This window comes from Pan paniscus, chromosome 11 (genome assembly GCF_029289425.2).
Source record: "Pan paniscus chromosome 11, NHGRI_mPanPan1-v2.0_pri, whole genome shotgun sequence".
Lineage (NCBI taxonomy): Eukaryota > Metazoa > Chordata > Mammalia > Primates > Hominidae > Pan > Pan paniscus.
In genome coordinates, this window is record NC_073260.2 from 75,504,754 (window position 1) to 75,526,803 (window position 22,050).

General features: G+C 41.4%; 1 protein-coding gene and 1 long non-coding RNA gene across 2 annotated transcripts in view; one reads left to right on the forward strand and one right to left on the reverse strand.

Annotated features, from left to right (window-relative positions):
- Positions 1-20,175, forward strand: part of PCSK5 (proprotein convertase subtilisin/kexin type 5) — a 461,615-nt gene extending 441,440 nt beyond the window's left edge. Inside the window, exons 36-38 of the mRNA XM_034967553.4 lie at positions 12,034-12,134; positions 15,308-15,494; positions 19,766-20,175. Of these exons, the coding sequence (XP_034823444.2) occupies positions 12,034-12,134; positions 15,308-15,494; positions 19,766-20,175 (698 nt within the window). The remainder of the gene's footprint in view (positions 1-12,033; positions 12,135-15,307; positions 15,495-19,765) is intronic.
- Positions 6,368-15,313, reverse strand: LOC129393083 (uncharacterized). The gene is made up of 2 exons (XR_008619710.2): positions 11,047-15,313; positions 6,368-8,564 (listed from the first exon to the last, which is right to left on the reverse strand). It is a non-coding gene; the product is annotated as an uncharacterized LOC129393083 (long non-coding RNA).
- Positions 20,176-22,050: the final 1,875 nt, after the last annotated feature.

The window sequence follows — 22,050 nt, forward strand, 5'->3', positions numbered from 1 at the left end:
TTTTCATTACTCCCACTATTCCCTGAGACTTCTGCCTCAAACTCTCCCAAGCTCCATGCCTCTTTTACAGAAATCTAGTTGTCTGTCCCAGAGATCCTTAAGGCTCACCATCTACCAAGGAGTCCAGGCTGATACTTTGAAGTTCTCCTTGACTCTTCTCCTTCCCCTGTTGCCTGCCCAACCCACCCACCTCCAACAAAGCTAAACTTCAAGATCTGTTGGTACTCTTTCCCAAATAGTTATCTAATGAGATCTTTTTCATTCTCACTACCCTCATCTTCCATTCTCAGTATCTAGTATCACACCTTTTGAAGCAGCCAGCAGGTCACCCCAACTCTCAATCTTGCCCCCACACCAGGTCATCTGGTATACTAATGCCAGAGTGATTGCCTTAAAATTCAAATTTCTCATTTTTCTCTACATCTTGCCATAAATATATGAGCACCATGAATGCTTCTCAATATTTAAGAATGAAATACTTCTATATTTTAATTGTTAAAACTTTCTAGAAAAATATTATTAGCTGGTAGGATACATACCTGTTCTTTTCAAAATTATCTTGGCTATTTTTAGTTCTTTTATATAAATATGTAACCAGTCAGGTTTAATTTTTTAAAAATCTTTCATTTTTAAAAAGTATTTGGATATTGAGTAGCATTGCATTGAATTTATTTTGGAGAAAACCCCATCTTTATGATACTGAGTTATCATATTTATGAATATGGTATAATGGTATATCTCTCCATTCTATGCATTTACTTATTACACTTCAATAAACTTTTAATAAGTGTTTATGTTTGTTTTGAGATGGAGTCTCACTCTGTTGCCCAGGCTGGAGTGCAGTGGCGCGATATTGGCTCACTGCAACCTCCGCCTCCCAGGATCAAGCGATTCTCCTGCCTCAGCCTCCTAAGTAGCTGGGATTACAGACGTGCACCACCACGCCTGGCTAATTTTTGTATTTTTAGTACAGGCAGGGTTTCACCATATTGATCAGGCTGGTCTCGAACTCCTGACCTCATGATCCGCCCGCCTCAACCTCCCAAAGTGCTGGGATTACATGTGTGAGCCACCGCACCCGGCCAATAAATGTTTTTATATTTAAAAGGCTATTAAGATTTTCCCAGCAGTCCCCTTAACTTATGTCTTAAGGACTTGTCTTCCATGTATTCTAGAAGCTAGAACTACCCAGAACCACTCAGCAGCCACCAAATATGCCATGCTCTTTCATTCCTCTGTTGACTCAATGGTCTAGGGAACTCTCAACTTAAAGATTCAGCTTGAGTATCATCTCATCTCCTCCATGAAGCTTTTGTTAGTCCTCCCAGGAGTATTCTTCCTCCTTAATTCTGTAATACACTGCTTTATCATGGAAATTTTACACTACATTTTAATTAAACAAGTCCATCCCTCCTACTAATTGTGAGCCCCTCAAGCAAAGGCAAGGATTATACTACATTCATTGTGGATCCCTTGTTTCTACTCTGGAGTGTAAAACATAAGTTTTCATTCAGTGTTTGTTCACTGAATGAATGACTGTATAGGTAACAAATTCCTAATGTCTTTTTGCAAATTAAAAAATGTTCAGCTATAAGATCTTCAAATAGCCAGGCGCGGTGGCTCACACCTGTAATCCCAGCACTTTGGGAGGCTGAGGTGGGCGGATCACCTGAGGTCAGGAGTTCGAGACCAGCCTGACCAACATGGTGAAACCCCATCTCTACTAAAATACTAAAATTAGCCAGGCGTAGTGGCGGGTGCCTGTAATCTCAACTACTTGGGAGGTTGAGGTGGGAGAATCGCTTGAAACCTGGAGGCAGAGGTTGCAGTGAGCCGAGATTGCGCCATTGCACTCCAGCCTGGCAACAGAACGAGACTGTCAAAAAAAAAAAAAAAAACTTCAAATATTGTTTCTCCACTCTCCCCTCCAATCTCGTTTTATGGAATTTCTATTAAATGCAATTTAGAGTTTATTGATCTTTCCTTTGTATCCTACCTACTCTTTTATATTTTGCCTCTTTGACTCTATGTGAGTTATACTAGGTTAATTCTTCAGCACTCCATTTCATTCCCTGACTTGTTTTAGACTGTGTTCAGTCTAAAATCCAACCCATCTATTTTTTTTGTTTTCAATTTAAGTGACTATATTTTTACTTTTGAGAGTTCTAATTGGCCAGGTGCAGTGGCTACTACCTGTAATCCCACCACTTTGGAAGGCTGAGGTGGGAGGATCACTAGAGCCCAGGAGTTCGAGACCAGCCTGGGCAACTTGGTGAAATCCTGTTTCTACAGAAAAAAAAAAAAAAAAAATACAAAAATTAGTCAGGCGTGGTGGCACACAACAGTAATCCCAGCTACTCAGGAGGCTGAGGTGGGAAGATCACTTGGGCAAGGGATGTCAAGACAGCAGTGAGCCATGATTGTGCCACTGCACTCCAGCCTGGGTGACAGAGTGAGACCATGCCTCAAAAACAAAAAAAAAGATTTCAAATTGTTTCTTCTTCTCATCCATTTTTATTTTAGATCTTTCTGTTTGTGTCTTATAATTTAACATATTTATGGATACTATGTCTTCATTTATTTATGAACATCTTAAACATACCAATTTTAAATACTTTGTCAAATGTTTCTATGAAATCAGTATTATCTGATTTAAATTCATGTTCTAATTATTGATCATGTTTGTCATCCTTTTTTTAAACTTTATTTTATAATTAATAGAGACGATGTCTTGCCATGTTGCCCAGGCTGATCTTGAACTCCTGGGCTCAAGCAATCCTCCCATCTTGGCCACCCAAAGTGCTGGGGTTACAGGCGTGAGCCACTGCACTGGCCTGTCATCTTTCTTAGCATTCATTTTATCTATATACTTTGGAATGCTGGTCTTAAGCTCACTGTAAATGAAATATTTTGGTTTTGGTTCTTTACTCCCTCTCTCTCTTATCTTTACTTCTCACAGTCTAGAAATTTTTCCATTAACTCTATCCCTGTCTTCAACCTGAAACTCAGTCCAGAACAAGATGTTCCAGTATTCCTGGAAGTGATATTGATGACAGCACAGATCCCATCAGCAATTCAATCAGCAGCTTAGGAGAGATCTTGTCAGGAGGTGATGTCTATGAAGGCAGAGTCCCAACATGACTCCTGATTTAAGCACTAAGCCTGGATTTTGGCGCTGGTCTTATGTAAAACACTTTTAGTTCCTATTTTGGTAGAAAAGGTGAGCTCACAGTCACCATTGCCTACTTCTAGTCCTGGAGCAGAGAAGGTGGATGGCTTGAACCTGACTACCATTTTGCATTTATATTTCCTTTATGTTCCAAAGAGATTTCATTTTCTTTGTAAGGCCATCTATCTTTATTTTGTTTTCCTCTCTTTATATTTATTCTATAATTTCATTATGTTTGAAGTAAATGGGATGTCAGAACCTGAGCTTATAAAATATTATTTTAATGCATATGTGTCACTAATGGATAATCAGATTCTTAGAAGAGGATTGTACCCTAAATTATTGCCCAGCCTCACTCTACTAATCCAAATGCCTGGTGGGATGGCAGGAGGGATACTTAAGACTTGTGGATGAAATAAGCAAAGGCCAATCTGTTAGAGCCTGCCTCTAATCCTCTTTTTTTTTCCCCTTCCAAAATGATTCATCTTGAGGCAATATGTTGATGATATAGAAACGCCAAGAATTAGGGAAAACAAGATGAGAAATCAGGTATTCCCCCACACTGGGAGAAGACCATCAGCACGTTTGCTGTCTAGCCACTGAGCTGAAATTCCTGAAAAGTATCTTGATGACATTATATTTTAAAATAACTTCTTCCCAAGTACATGTGAATATAGCCATCTCCAAGTTTAAGGTGGCTTCCAATATTACCTATGCCTTGGTGTCTCCAAATCTGCTTCTTTTCCCAAATGGTTTTCCTGAGCTCCGGTTCCATACATCCAGTTGCTGACTGAGTATCTCTGACTGGATGCTCAATAGACACCTCCAACTCCTCACCCCACTCCCAAACTACTTGTTCTGTGCTCCCTATCTGGATAAATGGCCCCACCATTCACCCAGTTGCCTGAGACAGTAACCTGGCCATTACCCTCTGCTCCTCCCCCTCTCTCAATCCCCACATTCAATTTGTTCCCAAATCCTGCCAAACCTACCCCTTAAATATCTCCTAATTCCATCTCCCCTCTCTTGGTATTCTAGTGTCACTGTCTTAGTTCAGACTCATCATTCATTGTCTGAATTGTTTACCAATTATTTATTTAATTGGTCTTCCTACCTTTAGCATTAGTCACCCTGTAATAAACCAGTCTTCCATATGCTCTTAGACTGATCTCTTTATACAACAAATATAATGATACATCTCCACTTAAAAAACAACTCTCTACTGACCTTAGGATAGAATTTTTTTTTTTTTTTGAGACAGAGCCTCGCTGTGTCACCTAGGCTGGCATGCAGTGGCATGATCTTGGCTCACTACAACCTCTGCTTCCTGGGTTCAAATGATTATCCTGAACCAGCCTCCCAAGTAACTGGGATTACAGGCACACACCACCGCACCTGGGTAATTTGTGTGTGTGTGTGTGTGTGTGTGTGTGTGTGTGTGTATTTTGAGTAGAGATGGGGTTTCACCATGTTGGCCAGGCTGATCTCGAACTCCTGACCTCAAGTGATCTGCCTGCCTCAGCCTCCCAAAGTGCTGGGATTACAGGTGTGAGCCACCAGGCCTAGCCAGGATAGAATTTTAATTTAGTATGTTTGCGTATGAGGCCCTTCAGCATAGAGCTCTTCTCATATTCACCCTCATCTCTTACCATCTCTTCTCCCATCCTCTAATCAGGGCATAATTAGTAACTATAAACCTGAGCCAACCTCACCCACTTTCCCTCTCTCTGGAATAGTTTCTCCAGCCTGCTTTGCGTGGCTACCTCTTTCTGATCCATTAGAGTCATCGCTTCCTCCAGAAAACCTCCCCAGACCCTTCATTCTATGTTCCCTTAGTACTCTGTGTCTTCATTCATCCATTTACTTAAGGCACAATGTTCTACAACTGTGAACAAGACAGCCAAGGTCCCCGCAGACCAGGCTAGTTTAATTTGTGTAATTGTACTTAGTGGTGTAGCAGCACTGTCCAGTAGAAATAAAATGTGATTGAAAATTTTTAGTAGTCATGTTTAAAAAAAAAAAAGTATAATTAATTTTAATCATACACTTCATTTATCCAAAATATTATCATTTGAACATGTAATCTACATAAAATTACTCAGATGTTTTACATGTGTTGTACTGTCTTTGAAAGTCCAATGTTTATTTTACATGTACAGCACAACTCAAGTTGCACTAGCCATATTTCAACTGCTCAGTGGCTACCTGTGGCTAGTGGCTGCTGTATTGGACACCACAGTAATAACCTAGAGCAATGGTTTCAAATGATATTTTAGCAGTGGCCACCTTCCTCAGGTAAAATCTGAGGCTGAATCCTATTAAGTAAACCAATCCAGGCAGAGCTGCTCAGGTGGGAGCAGAGGAGCCACCCCAGAACCCCATCTGATGCCTCTCCATGCTCCCCTCACCACCATTCCCAGGAAGCCCCTAAAGCAACTCCATAAAAACTCTACCATATCATGGTTCCCAGTCTGTGCCCATTCACAATTGACTCTAGCACATGAAAGAATTAGCCTTCCAAACAAACTGCATTAACTAATCATTAATCTGTTATCGCTTTTTCATTCCAGAGACATATATGGTTACCACTTAAAACTTCTAACTGGAATTAGATAACAGATGAGAAAATACACTGAATTGGGGGTGGGATGGGAGTGGTGGAAAGCTGATATTATCATTGGCCATATGGTGGTAAATACTGGCTATTTGGTTTTTTGAAAAGTTGAACTTACCTCTGTTACCATCATTACTGGATGTGTGGGACCTTTATTCCAACTAGGGTTGTCTGATAAAATACTGTATTTGATTTGCGAAATCTGACAACCCTAATTCCAGCCCACTAGTGTTGTGCAGTGGGCAGCGCAGTGCAGTGGGGGCACTTGGGTCCTAATTAACATTAGGCAATCATCATTAGGTAAGCTAATGTCTCTTACCGTCAACCAATCAAAACAGGACAACACCAGCCTTTGAAGATGATTGTGGGGATTAGAGAAATGATTCATGATATTGTAAGCACAGTTTGAAAAACAATACATTTTTTTCAACTTTTATTTTAGAATTGGGGGTATATGTGCAGGTTTGTTACAAAGGTATAGTGCATGATGCTGAAGTGTGGAGTATAAATAACTGTCACCCAAGTAGTGAGAGTAGTACCCAATAAGTAGTTTTTCAACCCTTACCCCACTCCTTCTCTCCCTGCTCTTGTATTTCCCAGTGTCTATTGTTCCCTTATTTTATTTTATTTTATTTCACTTTATTTTATTTTTGAAACAGAGTCTTACTCTGTTGCCCAGGCTACAGTTCTGTCACCCAGGCTAAAGTGCAGTGACGCAATCTTGGCTCACTGCAGTTTCTGCCTACCGGGTTCAAGTGATATTCATGCCTCAGCCTCTCAAGGAACTGAAACTAGAGGTGCATGCTACCACCCCTGGCTTATTTTCGTATTCTTTGTTTGTTTGTTTATTTGTTTTTTGAGACGGAGTCTCACTCTGTCGCCCAGGCTGGAGTGCAGTGGCGCAATCTTGGCTTACGGCAAGCTCTGCCTCCCGGGTTCACGCTATTCTCCTGCCTCAGCCTCCTGAGTAGCTGGGACTACAGGCGCCTGCTGCCACGCCTGGCTAATTTTTTTTTAATATTTTTAGTAGAGACGGGGTTTCACCATGTTAGACAGGATGGTCTCGATCTCCTGACCTCGTGATCCACCCGCCTCAGCCTCCCAAAGTGCTGGGATTACAGACGTGAGCCACCGCGCCTGGCCTGTTTGTTTGCTTTTTGAGACAGAGTCTCGCTTTGTTGCCCAGGCTGGAGTGCAGTGGTGTGATCTCGGCTCACTGCAACCTCTGCCTCCCGGGTTCAAGCAATTCTCCTGTCTCAGCCTCCCGAGTAGCTGGGACTACAGGCATGTGCCACCACGCCTGGCTAATTTTTGTATTTTTAGTAGAGACAGGGTTTCACCATGTTGGCCAGGCTGGTCTCAAATTCCTGGTCTCAAATGATCAGTGCATGTTGGCCTCCCAAAGTGCTGGGATTACAGGCGTGGACCACCACGCCTGGCCCAAGTCTTACATTTAAATCTTTAATCCATCTTGAATTATCACCTATATGGTGACAGGTAGGGATCCAGTTTTATTCTTCTGCATACAGCTATCCAGCTATCCCAGCACCATTTATTGACCAGAGATTATTTTTCCCATCGTTTATTTTTGCCAACTTTGTCAAAAATCAGATGGTTGTAGGTGTGTGGCATTATTTCTGGGTTCTCTATTCTTTTCCATTGGTCTATGTGTCTGTCTTTGTACCAGTACCATGCTATTTTGGTTACTGTGGCCTTATAGTATAGAAATACTATGAATGTCTTTAGTTGGGTTTGAGATTTCCTGGGTGAATTAAGGATGATGATTTTGGGCATTCCCAGTCTCAAAAGTTCATCCATATGGTATCCTTGAGATTGTATTCAAGGGATGACTAGGAGTTAGTGGGTAAATCTTGAAGCTGTCCTGAGTGTTTGTACTTCTTCCTCCTGTATTTGACATCAACCCGTGAACTTGCCCAGTTGAAGTTTTCTGTCTTTGGTGCTCATTTTTTCTGCTATCATTATTTTTTTAATTTTAATTTTTTATTTAATGTTATTTTTTCATATAATTCTTTGCAGTGAGCAATCCTTTCTTTACTATAGCACATATGTCCCTTGCTGGTTAGGAAAATGTTGTGCTATCATCTGGTTTTGCAACATACAGATACAAAATCTGGAGACAGGTTTTTCTCACGGGATATAAACTAGGTAGAAAAAAAGATGAATTCTTTCCTTTTTAAGTCATTAGCTCTCATAGTAAGAAATGAGGAGGCATGAAAGAATCAGAAAAAATTTAGCAACCTACATAAGAAATTACCAGCTAAATTATATTTCGTTCACTTTGGACTGCCCAATAATTTTAGGATGTTAAAAAAGAAAAATATGTAAAAGCATGGAAGGAGGGGTGGAGCAGGAAAACACAGCATACTCAGGCTTAATATGTACCTTTCTCTGTAACTGACACCTCCATGATTATCTCATTCCTTGCCTTCACACACCTAACTTTTTACTTATCCTCTGCATAAAATTTTACTTTTTCTATTTTTTTTTTCATTTTTGTTTTTTGATTTTGTGTTATTGTTTCTTCTCCTCATAAAATGGTTTGGAATCAAAACCCAGACTGAGTAATCAAAGCCTCTTAACTCTCCCAAGCTGCATCTTTCTGTGTAGACTGAGGCCGATGAACTTACCCCAGAAGTTGCTCTGCATTTGTTGAATTCATCCCATGGGGTTCAGTCTGAAGGAGAGCAGATGGTGAACTGCTCTGAGTTTTAAAGAAATGACAAAATGCCTGTCTTTTAGGTCCCAGAGCTCCTGCAGAACCTTAGAAGCAATGATAGATGTAGGGTGTTAAACTTTAAAATAATAGAAAGCCTTCTGGAAATCAACAAACTGCCTCTTGCTAAAGATTCTGGGTACCCTAAGTGTGCAAGTTTTGCAATAAATTGGTGTAGGAGATGTAAATGCAGTCTGATTTGTCACCCAAAGCTGACATATAGTGCCCTTGGGTATTGCCTGGGATCTGGGCCTCAGACAATTTATTGTTGGTCTTCTAGAATATAACCAAACTTGGCCAGGTGCTGTGGCTCACAACTGTAATCCCAGCACTTTGGGAGGCCAAGGTGGGCAGATAACCTGAGGTCAGGAGATCAAGACCAGCCTGGCCAACATGGTGAAACCCCATCTCTACTAACAAGAGTAAAACTCCGTCTCCAAAAATAAAAAGAAAAAAAAAAAAAAAGAAAGAAAGAAAATGTAACCAACCTTATGGTAGGAATTTTGTGACCTAACCTAGTTATGGACTGTTCCCCCTCTTTTAGTGTTTTCTACTCTTAATTTATTTTATTGTAAATTGACAAATTATAATTATATATATTTATAGGGTACAAAGGGATGTCATGATATATGTATACAATGTAGAATAATTAAATCAAGCTAATTAACATGTCCATCAGGCCAGGCACAGTGGCTCACACCTGTAATCCCAGCACTTTGGGAGGCCAAGGTGGGTGGATCACTTGAGGTCAGGAATTTGAGACCAGCCTAGGCAACATAATGAGACCTCATCTCTACAAAAAAATAAACAAAATTTGGTCAGGTGCAGTGGCTCATGCCTGTAATCCCAGCACTTTGGGAGGCTAAGGCAGGCAGATCACTTGAGGTTAGGTGTTCGAGACCAGCCTAGCCAACATGGTGAAACCTCATCTCTATTGAAAATACAAAAAAATTAGGCAAGTGTGGTGGTGCACGCCTGTAGTCCCAGCTACTCAGGAGGCTGAGGCAGGAGAATTGCTTGAACCTGGGAGGCGAAGTTTACAGTGAGCTGAGATTGCGCCACTGCACTCCAGCCTGGGTGACAAAGCAAGACTCTGTCTAAAAACAAAACTAAAGAATATATATTAGTTGGGTAGGGGGTGTGCGCCTGTAATCCCAGCTACTCAGGAGGCTAAGGTAGGAGGATCACCTGAGCCCAGGAGGTCGAGGCTGCAGTGAGCCATAATTACACCAAGCCATGATTGCACCATTGCAATATAGCCTGGGCAACAGAGCAAGATTCCACCTCAAAAAAAAAAAAAGTCCATCACTTCAAATACTTAATCTTTTTTGTGGTAAGAACATCTGAAATTTACTCTCTTACCAATTTTGAAAGTACAATACATTATTGTTAATTATAGTCACCATGAGATATAATAGATCTCAAAAACATGTTCTTCCTGTCTAACTAGAACTTTATACCCTTTGACCAGCATCTCTCCAGTCCCCTCAGCCCCCCTACCTCCAGCCTCTGGTAACCACCATTCTACTCTTTACTTCTATGAGTTCAATTGTTTTAGATTCCACATTAAAGTGAGAACATGTATCTACCCTTAATTTCTCTTCATTTAAAAAAAACTCTCTTGTATGTTAAAAATTGAAGTAAGACATCTAAGCTGTATTTTAGAAAAATGTAGAATGGGCTGGGTGCGGTGGCTCACGCCTGTAATCCCAGCACTTTGGGAGGCCGAGGGGGGAGGATCACCAGGTCATGAGATCGAGACCATCCGGGCTAACACAGTAAAACCCCGTCTCTACTAAAAACATAAAAAAAAAAATTAGCCGGGCGTGGTGGCGGGCTCCTGTAGTCCCAGCTACTCAGGAGGCTAAGGCAGGAGAATGGCGTCAACCCAGGAGGCGGAGTTTGCAGTGAGCCGAGATCGCACCATTGCACTCCAACCTGGGCAACAGAGCCAGACTCCGTCTCAAAAAAAAAAAAAAAAAGAAAAAAGAAAAAGAAAAATGTAGAATGGGAAAAAGGAAGAATGGAAATAGGAGAAGATTGATTCTTCCATCAGAGACCACAATAACGTTCCAGAACATGTGGGAAATTCTGTATGAAGCTAGAGCTAAGATAAAAATAAAGTGGTTTTGAATTTATATCACTACAGGCAGCTTCCAACCTAAGAAGCAGTTCAGTACTAAAGGTGTTCATTCTCTAAGCTGTTGTTTGAAACTCAGAATATATTTTTCCACAGAAACATTATAAATGATTGAGCTCACAGTTCAGCCATGAAACGTCAATTTAACTATGTGAATGTAAATGACAGATCCATGGTTCTATTTCAAGTTCAAAAACCACCCTTTACAGGATTGTTCTGATGGGAAGACCTATACCAAGTTCCAACTTACAATACCAGGCACATTCTATGCCCATTAATCTTATGCTCCCATTTAAAAATTATCAGCAAAAATGTCCAGGACTTCCTAACAGAATGAGCTAGATTTAGGTCTCCTATCCCCAAACTTTCCAGAAGTTATCCCTTGATACCTGCATAGAAGAAATGTTTGGATCAGTCCTTTTTGGGGTGTCTGAATTAGGAGATAAGAGTATTGTCTCCACAGGAAACAGGCTGCAGATTCAGACTTCTTCTATTTGGTGGCTCAGGTGCTAAGGCAGATATGTGGTGGAAAGAGCACCTCAGCAAGGTGCAATTGCATGCCTCTATAATCCCAGCTACTTGGAGGCTGAGGCAAGAGGATCCCTTGAGTCCAGGAATTTGAGATCAGCCTGGACAACATAGCAAGACCCCATCTGAAAAAAACAAAACAAAACAAAAAAGAAAGAAAGACAGATCAATGGATTATGAGTCAACAAACTTGAATTTGAATCTTGACCATCACTATGTAACCCTAGATAGGTGACATTACATGTCTGGGCCTTAGTTTTCATTTATCAATATTTTTTAAATGAGAAATAAGATGTCAAATTTCTGAGAAGAGAACTTACAGCTTTCAAGAGAATTTCAAAGAAATGTATCACCATCATCACCACCCCAAAATTAAGAACCACCAAACAAAATGATCTGCTGAGTCCTTTTAGCCCTAGCATTTTAAGTGCCAAGTTTAGTGCCATTTCTCAGTTAGAAACTGTCTATTCATGATTTATACAGAGTATTGCAGTCCTCCAAACACTTGGTAACATCCTCCACACTAGTTAAACAATAAGCAGAATAACGAATAAAGGTTTTATAAACTTTCTACATGATTTCTCATTCTCTGAAAATCTTTCCTCTTGCTGTAATAAAAGATCTGTCATCCCCAAATCTTCAATTTTCAGACTGAGAGTCTACATAGATTGACCTAATTGTATAATTTCTACTTTGTGTGGGAGACTTTTTTCTTTTTTGTATCCTCAATCAATTCACCCTTCTGCTTCAATTTACTTGACATATTCCTTGTTCCTAAGTGTTCCGGAACAAAGACAGAGGTTGAAATCTAAGGTCAATCTCATAACTTAGAATGTTTTCTCTTTCAGGAAAAGGAGCGTTGAATTGTTTATCCTGTGTGTGGAGTTACCACCTCATGGGAGGGATCTGCACCTCAGACTGTCTTGTTGGGGAATACAGAGTGGGAGAGGTATGGAGGGCTGGGGGTCCTGGGCCTTCTGCTGTTTCTAGAGGGAAACATGAGCTTACTTCCTGCATGTCATTCTGGGCAATCAAAATGTCCCAAAATTCTCATACTATAGAAATAGTGTATGTTTAATATTTTAAAATCTTCTACCATTGCATCATGGAATAATGGTGCTACCCACCTGTAGCCTTAGCTTTACTCAAAAGGAACTGAGAAGATCTAAGATAATGGGGAAGTTAAGTCGTGAGGGCCTCGGAATGAATTCTACATTTGTTATTCATCACCATAGAAGTTTCAGTCAACATAAGAATACTATGTCAGAATACAAACTACCTTCTCTCTTACTTCTGTCTGGTCTAAGCAGAAATGTGTGAGTAGCATAGGAACCACACAGCTAATGTTGGTCTTTTGCTTCCTTTACCCCTTCACAGTGTATTAAGAAGAATTCATTTGCAGTGTTACAGCTCTTTAGAATTTCTGGTTACTACCAGAAACCCCCCGCCATGTGAAAGAAAGAAAGGAAAGAAAGAAAGAAGAAGGAAAGAAAGAAAGAAAGAAAGAAAGAAAGAAAGAAAGAAAGAAAGAAAGAGAGAGAGAGAGAGAGAGAAGGAAGGAAGGAAGGAAGGAAGGAAAGAAAGAAAGAAAGAAAGAAAGAAAAAGAAAGAAAGAAAGAGAAAGAAAGAAAAGAAAGAAAGAGAAAGAAGAGAGAGAGAGAGAAGGAAGGGAAGGGAAGGGAGGAAGGAGAGAGAAAGAAAGAGAGGGAAAGAAAGAGAAGAAAGAAAAAGAAAGAAAGAGAGAGAAAGAAGAAAGAAAGAAAGAGGTAGGGAGGGAGGAAGGAAGGAGATTCATTTGCCATGGATTTTCTGAAACCATGAATTTTTTTTTTTTTTCTTTGAGACAGGGTCTCACTCTGTCACCCGGGCAGGAGTACAGTGGTGCAATTACAGCTCATTGCAGCTTTGACCTCCTTGGCTCAGGTGATCCTCCCACCTCAGCCTCCTGAATAGCTGGGACTACCATGTCACTGGTCTACACCACTTACCCAAAGTTAGCCTTTGGGTTGGGGGTTTCCTCGCTATTGTCACTTCTGTGGTCACCAGAAAGATGCTACCGGAAAGGGGTCCCAGTCCAGACCCCAAAAGAGGGTTCTTGGATCTCACACAAGAAAGAATTCAGGGCAAATCCATACAGTAAAGTGAAAACAAGTTTATTAAGAAAGTAGAGGGATAAAAGGATGGCTACTGCATAGACAGAGCAGCTGTGAGGGCTGCTGCTTGCCCATCTTTATGGTTATTTCTTAATGATACGCTAAACAAAGGATGGATTATTCATGACTTCCCTTTTTAGACCATATAGGGTAACTTCCTGATGTTGCCATGGCATTTTTAAACTGCCACGGCGCTGGTGGGAGTGTAGCAGTGAGAACCATCAGAGGTCACTCTCACTGCCATCTTGATTTAGGTGGGTTTTGGCTGGCTCTTTACTGAAAGCTGTTTTATCAGCAAGGCCTTTATGATCTGTATCTTGTGCCAACCTCCTATCTCATCCTGTAACTTAGAATGCCTAACCATCTAGGAATGTAGCTCAGTAAGTTTCAGCCTTATTTTACCCAGCCCCTATTCAAGATGAAGTTGCTGTGGTTCAAATGCTTCTGACCACGATGCCCAGCTAATTTTTTGTATTTTTAGTAGAGATGGGGTCTCACCATGTTGCCCAGGCTGGTCTCAAACTCCTGGGCTCAAGCCATCCACCCACCTCAGCCTCCCAAAGTGCTAGGATTACAGGTGTGAGCCACTGCGCCCAGCAAGACCACAAATTTCTTGATTATGTTTTCAAACTTTAGAAAATAAATAAATCTCCCCATGATGAAATTAACACAAACTAACATATTTACATATGAGCACTCTTTAAATTCTGGCAACAGCCCTCATTACAGTTTAGAGAAACTGAGGCTCAAAGAGGTTAAACAATTTGTTAAAGATTACAGCCTGGGCAACATGGTGAAACCCTATCTCTACAAAAAATACAAAAAAAAAAAAAATACCTGGACATGGTGGCGCATGCCTGTAGTCCCAGCTACTTGTGGGGCTGAAGCAGGAGGATCACTTGAATCCGATCACACCAGTGCACTCCAGTGTGGGCAAAAAAGTAAGCCTGTCTCAAAAAAAAAAAAAATTATATGAGTGCTAAGTAACAAAGCTGGGATTAAACCTGAAGGATGAGATAATATGTGAGATGCAGGATTCAATGAGATAATAACAGCTGAGAAAGCACCTTGTCTGTGACTGAAACATGCCAAGGTGCTCAACAAAAGCAATTTCCATTCCTTCTTCTTTTTCTGTCATACCATACTTCCAAAGTTACAGAAGTAAAATAGGAAAGCATCTTTCCTAACCCACGTTTCCAGCACCAGTCAAGGAGCAACTTGTCGGGAGGGAAGCCACTTTCTTCTCATCTCTCCACTCTCTTCCCAAAGAGATTTAACTACTTGAGCTACACAGCCACAACCTATATTATTCTGGGGCCAGACCACAATAATCCAGTAACCACAGAGGCCAAGCAGGTCACTAACATAAATGCTGGGTCAAAGAAAACCACAGTGTAAGCTTGATGCTTGAAGGAAAGTGGAAATTGATGTATCACCTACATGTTGGTGACATAATAGCAAGTGCTGGGGATTATGTCAAATAGAAGAGTGGAAAGGGGGGGTCATCGCCACATGGGAGTGATGAATCCAGTGTTGACAGGTCTTCTAGTTTCTAAAGAGAAATTAGGAACAAGTTTACATGTGAAATATCCCACTTTTGAGATGCGGGAAATGAATGCAAAATATTTTAAACTGAAAGTCAACAGTGTGGGCCAGACAAAACTAGTGCTTGACCTGAGCTGTCCTTGAGCACAGGAGCTGTCAGCTCCTAACCCAAACTGTTCTAGACGTCTGTTCTCCCACTGTTATTAGCAGATCTCAAAGGACAGGGCCCAGCCGTGATTCCACCCCATCACAGACAGTTGGTTCTTTCACCCAACACAGTTAAAATGGGCTCAGAACACACCATCCTTCTGCTGTCCCCCACACACCTCCCTCCTTATGAAGACAAGATGAGATACAATCTGGGAACTCCAGTGCCTTGTTAATCCCTCTGCACTCAAAAGGAACCTCTTGATGCTCTTAACAGGGAGAGAAGTTTAACTGTGAAAAATGCCACGAGAGCTGCATGGAATGCAAGGGACCAGGGGCCAAGAACTGCACCTTGTGCCCTGCCAACCTGGTGCTGCACATGGACGACAGCCGCTGCCTCCACTGCTGCAACACCTCCGATCCCCCCAGTGCCCAGGAGTGCTGTGACTGCCAGGACACCACGGGTGAGGGGAGAGCAAGAGCAGCCTGCAGAGGAAGGGCATGTCCTCAGGAAGCCAATGGGAGCAGAGGGAGGGGGGGATGGAAAGTTCAGGAAAATCAATATGGCTACCTTTTTATTGAGTGCCTACTATGGGCCTACTGTACTTGAAACTTCATGTCCATTGTCTCACTTCACAAGTAGGGATTATCAGTCCCATTTTACAGATGAGGAGACTGAGGCTCAAAGAGTTGGATTCGCATGCCAAGTCCACACCAATATTAAAAGTTTCATCTGGGGACTAGGCGTGGTGGCTCATGCCTGTAAGTAATCCCAGCACTTTGGGAGGGTGAGGCAGACAGATGGCTTGAGTCTAGGAGCTTGAGACCAGCCTGAGCAACATGGCAAATCCCTCTCTACTAAAAATAAAAAATTAGCTGGGCGTGGTGGTGCATGCCTGTAATCCCAGCTACTGGGAAGGCTGAGGTGAGAGGATCTCTTGAGCCCAGGAGGCAAAGATTGAAGTGAGCTGAGATCGCACCACTGCACTTCAGCCTGGGTGACAGAGCAAGATGCTGTCTAAATTTTTTTTAAAAAAATGGTTCATCTGGAATTAGATTTTCTGCTTGCCTCCAAGACTAGAACTCAAGTAGAGCTAGCGTTTTATCTTTATGAATTTGCTTTGTTCCTTTTCTTATTCTTCCCTCTTGGGAAAAAAAGAAAATAATTAACTATCAAGGAAGCTGATGTCAATATTATCCTGATTCTGTTGAAGAATCATTCTATGAAAGTCAGCCCAAACCTAGGCCTCTCTTAGAGACTTATGACATTTTAGAAATGAATTTTTATTGAAGGCTAAGAAGTAAAACCCCCTTTACCAATTTCCAGTCCCTCAGCTATCCTCACATCTAACCCCATCCATGTGGGTACTTGGTTCTCATTGGTCACAAACTTAGAAAGATCTCAAACTGAGTGATTCCTTCAAAAAAAAAAAGAAACATGGCCAGGCGCGGTGGCTCACGCCTGTAATCTCAGCACTTTGCGGAGCCAAGGAGGGCGGATTACAAGGTCAGGAGATCGAGAACGTCCTGGCTAACATAGTGAAACCCTGTCTCTACTAAAAATACAAAAAATTAGCCAGGCGTGGTGGTGGGCGCCTGTAGTCCCAGCTACTCAGGAGGCTGAGGCAAGAGAATGGCGTGAACCCGGGAGGCGGAGCTTGCAGTGAGCCAAGATCGCGCCACTGCACTCCAGCCTGGGTGACAGAGCGAGACTCCGTCTCAAAAAAAGAAAAGAAAAGAAAAAAAAAGAAACATATATTCTTAAAATATACTCTCTAGTCCAGAAGTAGATAATTTCCTTGGGGTTCAGAAGTAACATTCACTGACAAAAAGAGATGCCATATTTGTGAGTTGGTCTATTTGTAAGTAAAGAAAATCCCAGACCCATAACTGCTACCAGCCATTTCTTTTTTATTTTTGATTAGCATTTTCTTTCTTTCTTTCTTTCTTTTTTTTTTTTTTTTTTTTTGACAGAGTGTGGCTCTGTCACCCAGGCTGGAGTGCAATGGCACAATCTCGGCTCACGGCAACCTCTGTCTCCTGGGTTCAAGCTATTCTCCTACCTCAGCCTCCAGAGTAGCTTGGATTACAGGTGCCCACCACCACACCCGGCTAATTTTTGTATTTTTAGTACAGAAGGGGTTTCACCATGTTGGCCAGAGTGGTCTTGACCTCCTGACCTCAGGTGATCTGCCCACCTCAACCTCCCAAAGTGCTGGGATTATAGGCGTGAGCCACCGCGCCTGGCTTGATCAGCATTTTCAATTGGGTTTTAAGTATCATCTTTCCAAAAACGTTTTCCTTCTTTCAGCTTTCCCACCCCCATGAGCAGCTGGTTTTCCCTGTTCTTCATACACACCTACATTCAGGGTCTGATTGCCTAATATCCATTCTGTGTCAGCTAAGAATAATAACCCTCACAACATTAATGCCTTTAAATGAAACAGAAGTTTGTGCATGTTGCATGCAGAGTTTCTGAAAGACTGTTCCAACTAAGAACTATCTCGTCAGCTTTCCTGGTCCCCCTGCAGCAACCTGCAAAAGTCTAAATGCTCTTGATTACCTGATCCTTCTTTACAGAGACACTCTGCCCCTTCAAAGAAACCATATCACAAAGGCTAACCCTGACTCTGCAGACCTGGGATGGAGAATAGTAAGCAAGGCATAACTGCATATGGCACCCTAGTAATTCAAACAACCTCGAAAGGTTTTCATATTGATTCTACTGCTTCAGGCAGTATTTATCTCACAGTACCACACACAGATTGCTTATCAATCTCTCCAATGCTTTAATGTTTTCTCCAGGGAAAAATTCTATGCTGAACTTGCTAATGATTAATGTAATAATGATAGGGCTGTTACTTTAGAAGAAGAAACTCGGCTTGATAGGTAAAATCCCATGAGAATGAAAATTATGATAAAATAGAAAACTTGTTTCTCACTAGCAGAAAAGAAAGAGAAATACATAGTCATGATGTATCAGATCTAATTGATGAATATTTAATAAGCAAAAATAATTGCACCTTGGCAGCAGTGTTATATTCATTTATCTAGAATGTATATACCTAGAATGTACCTGTGTAGGATGTACCTAGAATTGCTCATGAAATTATCCCTTGAACAAGAGAGATCCAAGAAGTTCAACAAATATTTATGAAAAACCTACCGTGTAACTCAGCTTGTACATCCAACATGGCCTGATAGTTTTTTCTCTGGTTCTTTCATACTCCCATGTGGTGGGTTAAAGAATAGAAAAAAAATAGACATATTACCCAAATCATACCACCTGGATAAATGAATAAGAAGTAAGAAAAATGAGCTCATCCTCATCACTAAAGTTACAGTTGAATCTTTCCTTCCATGAAACTGTTTTGGTTACTCCATATTCTCAATCAAGGCATCAAAACAGAGGCTGATGGATGACAGGGGTTGGAACTCTGGATTTCAAAACTCTTAATAATGGCTGGATGTGGTGGCTCATGCCCCAGCACTTTGGGAGGCCGAGGGTGGATCACCTGAGGTCAGGAATTCAAGACCAGCCTGGCCAACATGGTGAAACCCCATCTCTACTAAAAATACAAAAATTAGCCAGGCATGGTGGTATGCACCTGTAGTCCTAGCTACACAGGAGGCTAAGGCATGAGAATTGCTTGAGCTTGGGAGACAGAGGCTGCAGTGAGCCGAGCTATTGTGCTACTGCACTCCAGCCTGGGTGACAGAGCGAGACTCCATCTCAAGAAAAAAAAAAAAAACTCTTAATAATGATAGAAAAAAGTTCCCTATCATTCAAGTTGATAGGATTTAAAGATGGTACTTCTTTTTCTGCCAGGCTAGGAGCACAAAACTCCAAGAAGCCAAAGAACAGTTGTCAGAGCCTTTTGTCCTAATGTCTTTAGACTGTAGCATGGAGCTGGGATTCCTGGATTTGAATTCTGATTGCTCCACAAATAAGGTCTTGTCTCTGACAATGTGACAATTCACTTCCTCTCGATGGACTTTAGTTTCCTCAAATGTCAAACAACAAATTGGCCTAAGTAATTTCTAAGGCCCCACATGGCTCTCAGAGTCAGTAGTTTTATAAATTATCTGCTGTTGCCCTTAAGTGGTGGGACAGTCATGTTGGCCCAGACTTAAGGGTACCTTGGGAGAGGACTCAGTCTTAGAAAAGAAGTTGGAATTGGGAAAGAAAATAGAGCATTTAGCAATAACTAAAGCTTGGTCCAAGATGAAGTATTTTCTTAGGAGGGAAATAGAAGAATCAGTTGATGAGGTTGGACACCTGGTGACTGACCTACGAGGTATGGGGATAAGGGAACTCCCTTTGGATGGCAAACTGACCTTCTTTATAGAAGGATTTATTGGCTTCATCAGACATAGGCTAGGATTCTCACGGGGTACATACTCCAATTTTATACAGTGGTATGCCTTCTAGGAAAATCAGAGACAGGCCGGGTGCAGTGGCTCACGTCTGTAATCCCAGCACTTTGGGAGACCAAGGTGGGAGGATCTCTTGAGCCCAAGAGTTTGAGACCAGCCAGGGCAACATAGTGAGATGCTGTCTCTACAAAAAAATTAAAATTAAAATTAAAAACAGAGGAAAATCAGAGACAGTGATTCTACCATTTTCAATTTTTAAAATAAAGGTGAAATTCTTTACCTCAGAAACTAATTTTCTCTATTCTATTTCTTTCACTTTTTCCCTCTTGCCTCTTCCTTTGAGGTCTTCTTCCAACAGACGAATGCATCCTTCGAACAAGCAAGGTTAGGCCTGCAACTGAGCATTTCAAGACAGCTCTGTTCATCACCTCCTCCATGATGCTGGTGCTTCTGCTCGGGGCAGCTGTGGTAGTGTGGAAGAAATCTCGCGGCCGAGTCCAGCCAGCAGCAAAGGCCGGCTATGAAAAACTGGCCGACCCCAACAAGTCTTACTCCTCCTATAAGAGCAGCTATCGAGAGAGCACCAGCTTTGAAGAGGATCAGGTGATTGAGTACAGGGATCGGGACTATGATGAGGATGATGATGATGACATCGTCTACATGGGCCAGGATGGCACAGTCTACCGGAAATTTAAGTATGGGCTGCTGGATGACGATGACATAGATGAGCTGGAATATGATGACGAGAGTTACTCCTACTACCAGTAAACAGGCACTCCCCCACCAACACCACCATTCTACTCTCAGGCATGCCTGTGAGCATCACTGTTTTTGGTTTTATCCCCACACCAGGCTGATGTGTGAGTTTTTCTATTTGTCTTCTTTAACCATGAGTCCAACCAGAATATGTAAGAATGATGAAATACTTTGTTCTTCTTTTGAGTGGCTAAACTCAATTAACAGTTCCTGTTCAACAGTAATTGAAGAGCAAGGATAAAATTCAGAGGCATTTTCCTCAAAATAATGTGTTAAGACACAAAAATGAAGGAAGTGAAAACAAATGAGATTTGTACAAACTCTTCTATGTGATTTAAAAAAAAGGACAGCAGATCTATAGAAATTCTGTTTCCGAGCTGCATTGTGGAGGTGTCTGCTGCCTCCTGGTATTCTAATTTTTCTTTATCTAATTTTGGGGATAATGGAGGTACAAAGGAGTTGTTGGTTTGGTGGTGTTTTTCTTCCCTTTAGCTGTCTTTAGGCAGAAATTTGTTTTGTAAGGGCCAAGAAAAGAGGGCTCTTATCAATTGACTCCAGGCCACCCCTGGTGAGCAGAAGAGACCACCTGGGCTGGGCTGCTCAGGACCTACTTGAGATAAGGGAAGAAAAGAGAAGGTGCATCATAGCTGAGGAGCCATGAGGTCACCCCAGGCCCTAGTTCCTCCGCAGGAATCCAGAGTCACGACAATTCTAAAGGCAGAGCAAGCCCAGCGAGAAAGAAATAACTGAATTTCCAGGAACTGCACTCTCATGATTTTCTGGGTACTTTTCGCCTGGGAGACATCAGCTAAGACATCGAATAATAAAAGCAAAATGGCAGTGTTAACCTAACATAAAATGGAATAAAATGACAAACGCTTCATCCGCTCTAAAAAATTCAGAGCTTTCCTTCATCAACAACCCATCACAAAACCGTGGACTCTCCATAGAAAGAGTTGGAATAGAGTCTAACATGGAAAAAAAAAAAATCCCAATATGCTGCTCACAAGCTGTACTCTGGCTGCTGACCAGCCTTCCAGCACTGCTCATCACTATGATTTTTGTTTCTAGACTTCCTAGGCTTCCTTTTTTCCATTCTTCTGTCAAGTGTATTCTTGGATTCATGCAACTGAGGACAGTTTTTGTCCAGATTGTAACACAGAGAAGGGCTCTTGCTATGCAAAATGATGTTGGCAGGGTCTTACAGATTTCCTTGTCAAAATAGACCTTACAGGCAGTACTAGAAATGGAGCACCAGAAAGCAAAAATGACATTTTCAGAGAATGATGATAATTATAATCTATTGCACACCTACTACCAGATAACAAGCTAAGTAATTCCCCCCAAAAAATGCCCCACTTATCCATTTTGGTACTTACCATACTCCCATGAGGTTGGTATTGCTATTATTCTGTTCTTGTAGGAAACCTGGCTTACAAGAGGTTAGGTAACTAGTCCAAGGTCATGCAAAGCTCAACAAAATTCAAGAAAAAAGAATGATCACCCTAAAGCGTGTGTTCTTATAACTATGCTACTGAAATAAGGTGGGAAAATAAGCATCCTAAATATAATTAAAGTCATGCCTATTGTTTTAGTCTATAATATCAATGTTATCCTTACTAAATTCATGGATTTTCTTTTTTTAACATAATGTATCACTGACACAGAAAATCTTTATGAAGAAGTCTTCAGTTTACTAAAGGCTTGTGCTTCTTTAGAGGAAAGCTCTTAAAACAGGGTTGACAAACAGTCTCTGGAAAGAGCCAGCTAGTAAGTACATTAGGCTTTCTTGGCCAGAAAGTCTCTGTCATAACCACTCAGCTCTGCTATTATAGCATGAATGCAGCTGGTACATAACGGATGGGTGAGCTGTGCTTCAGTAAAACC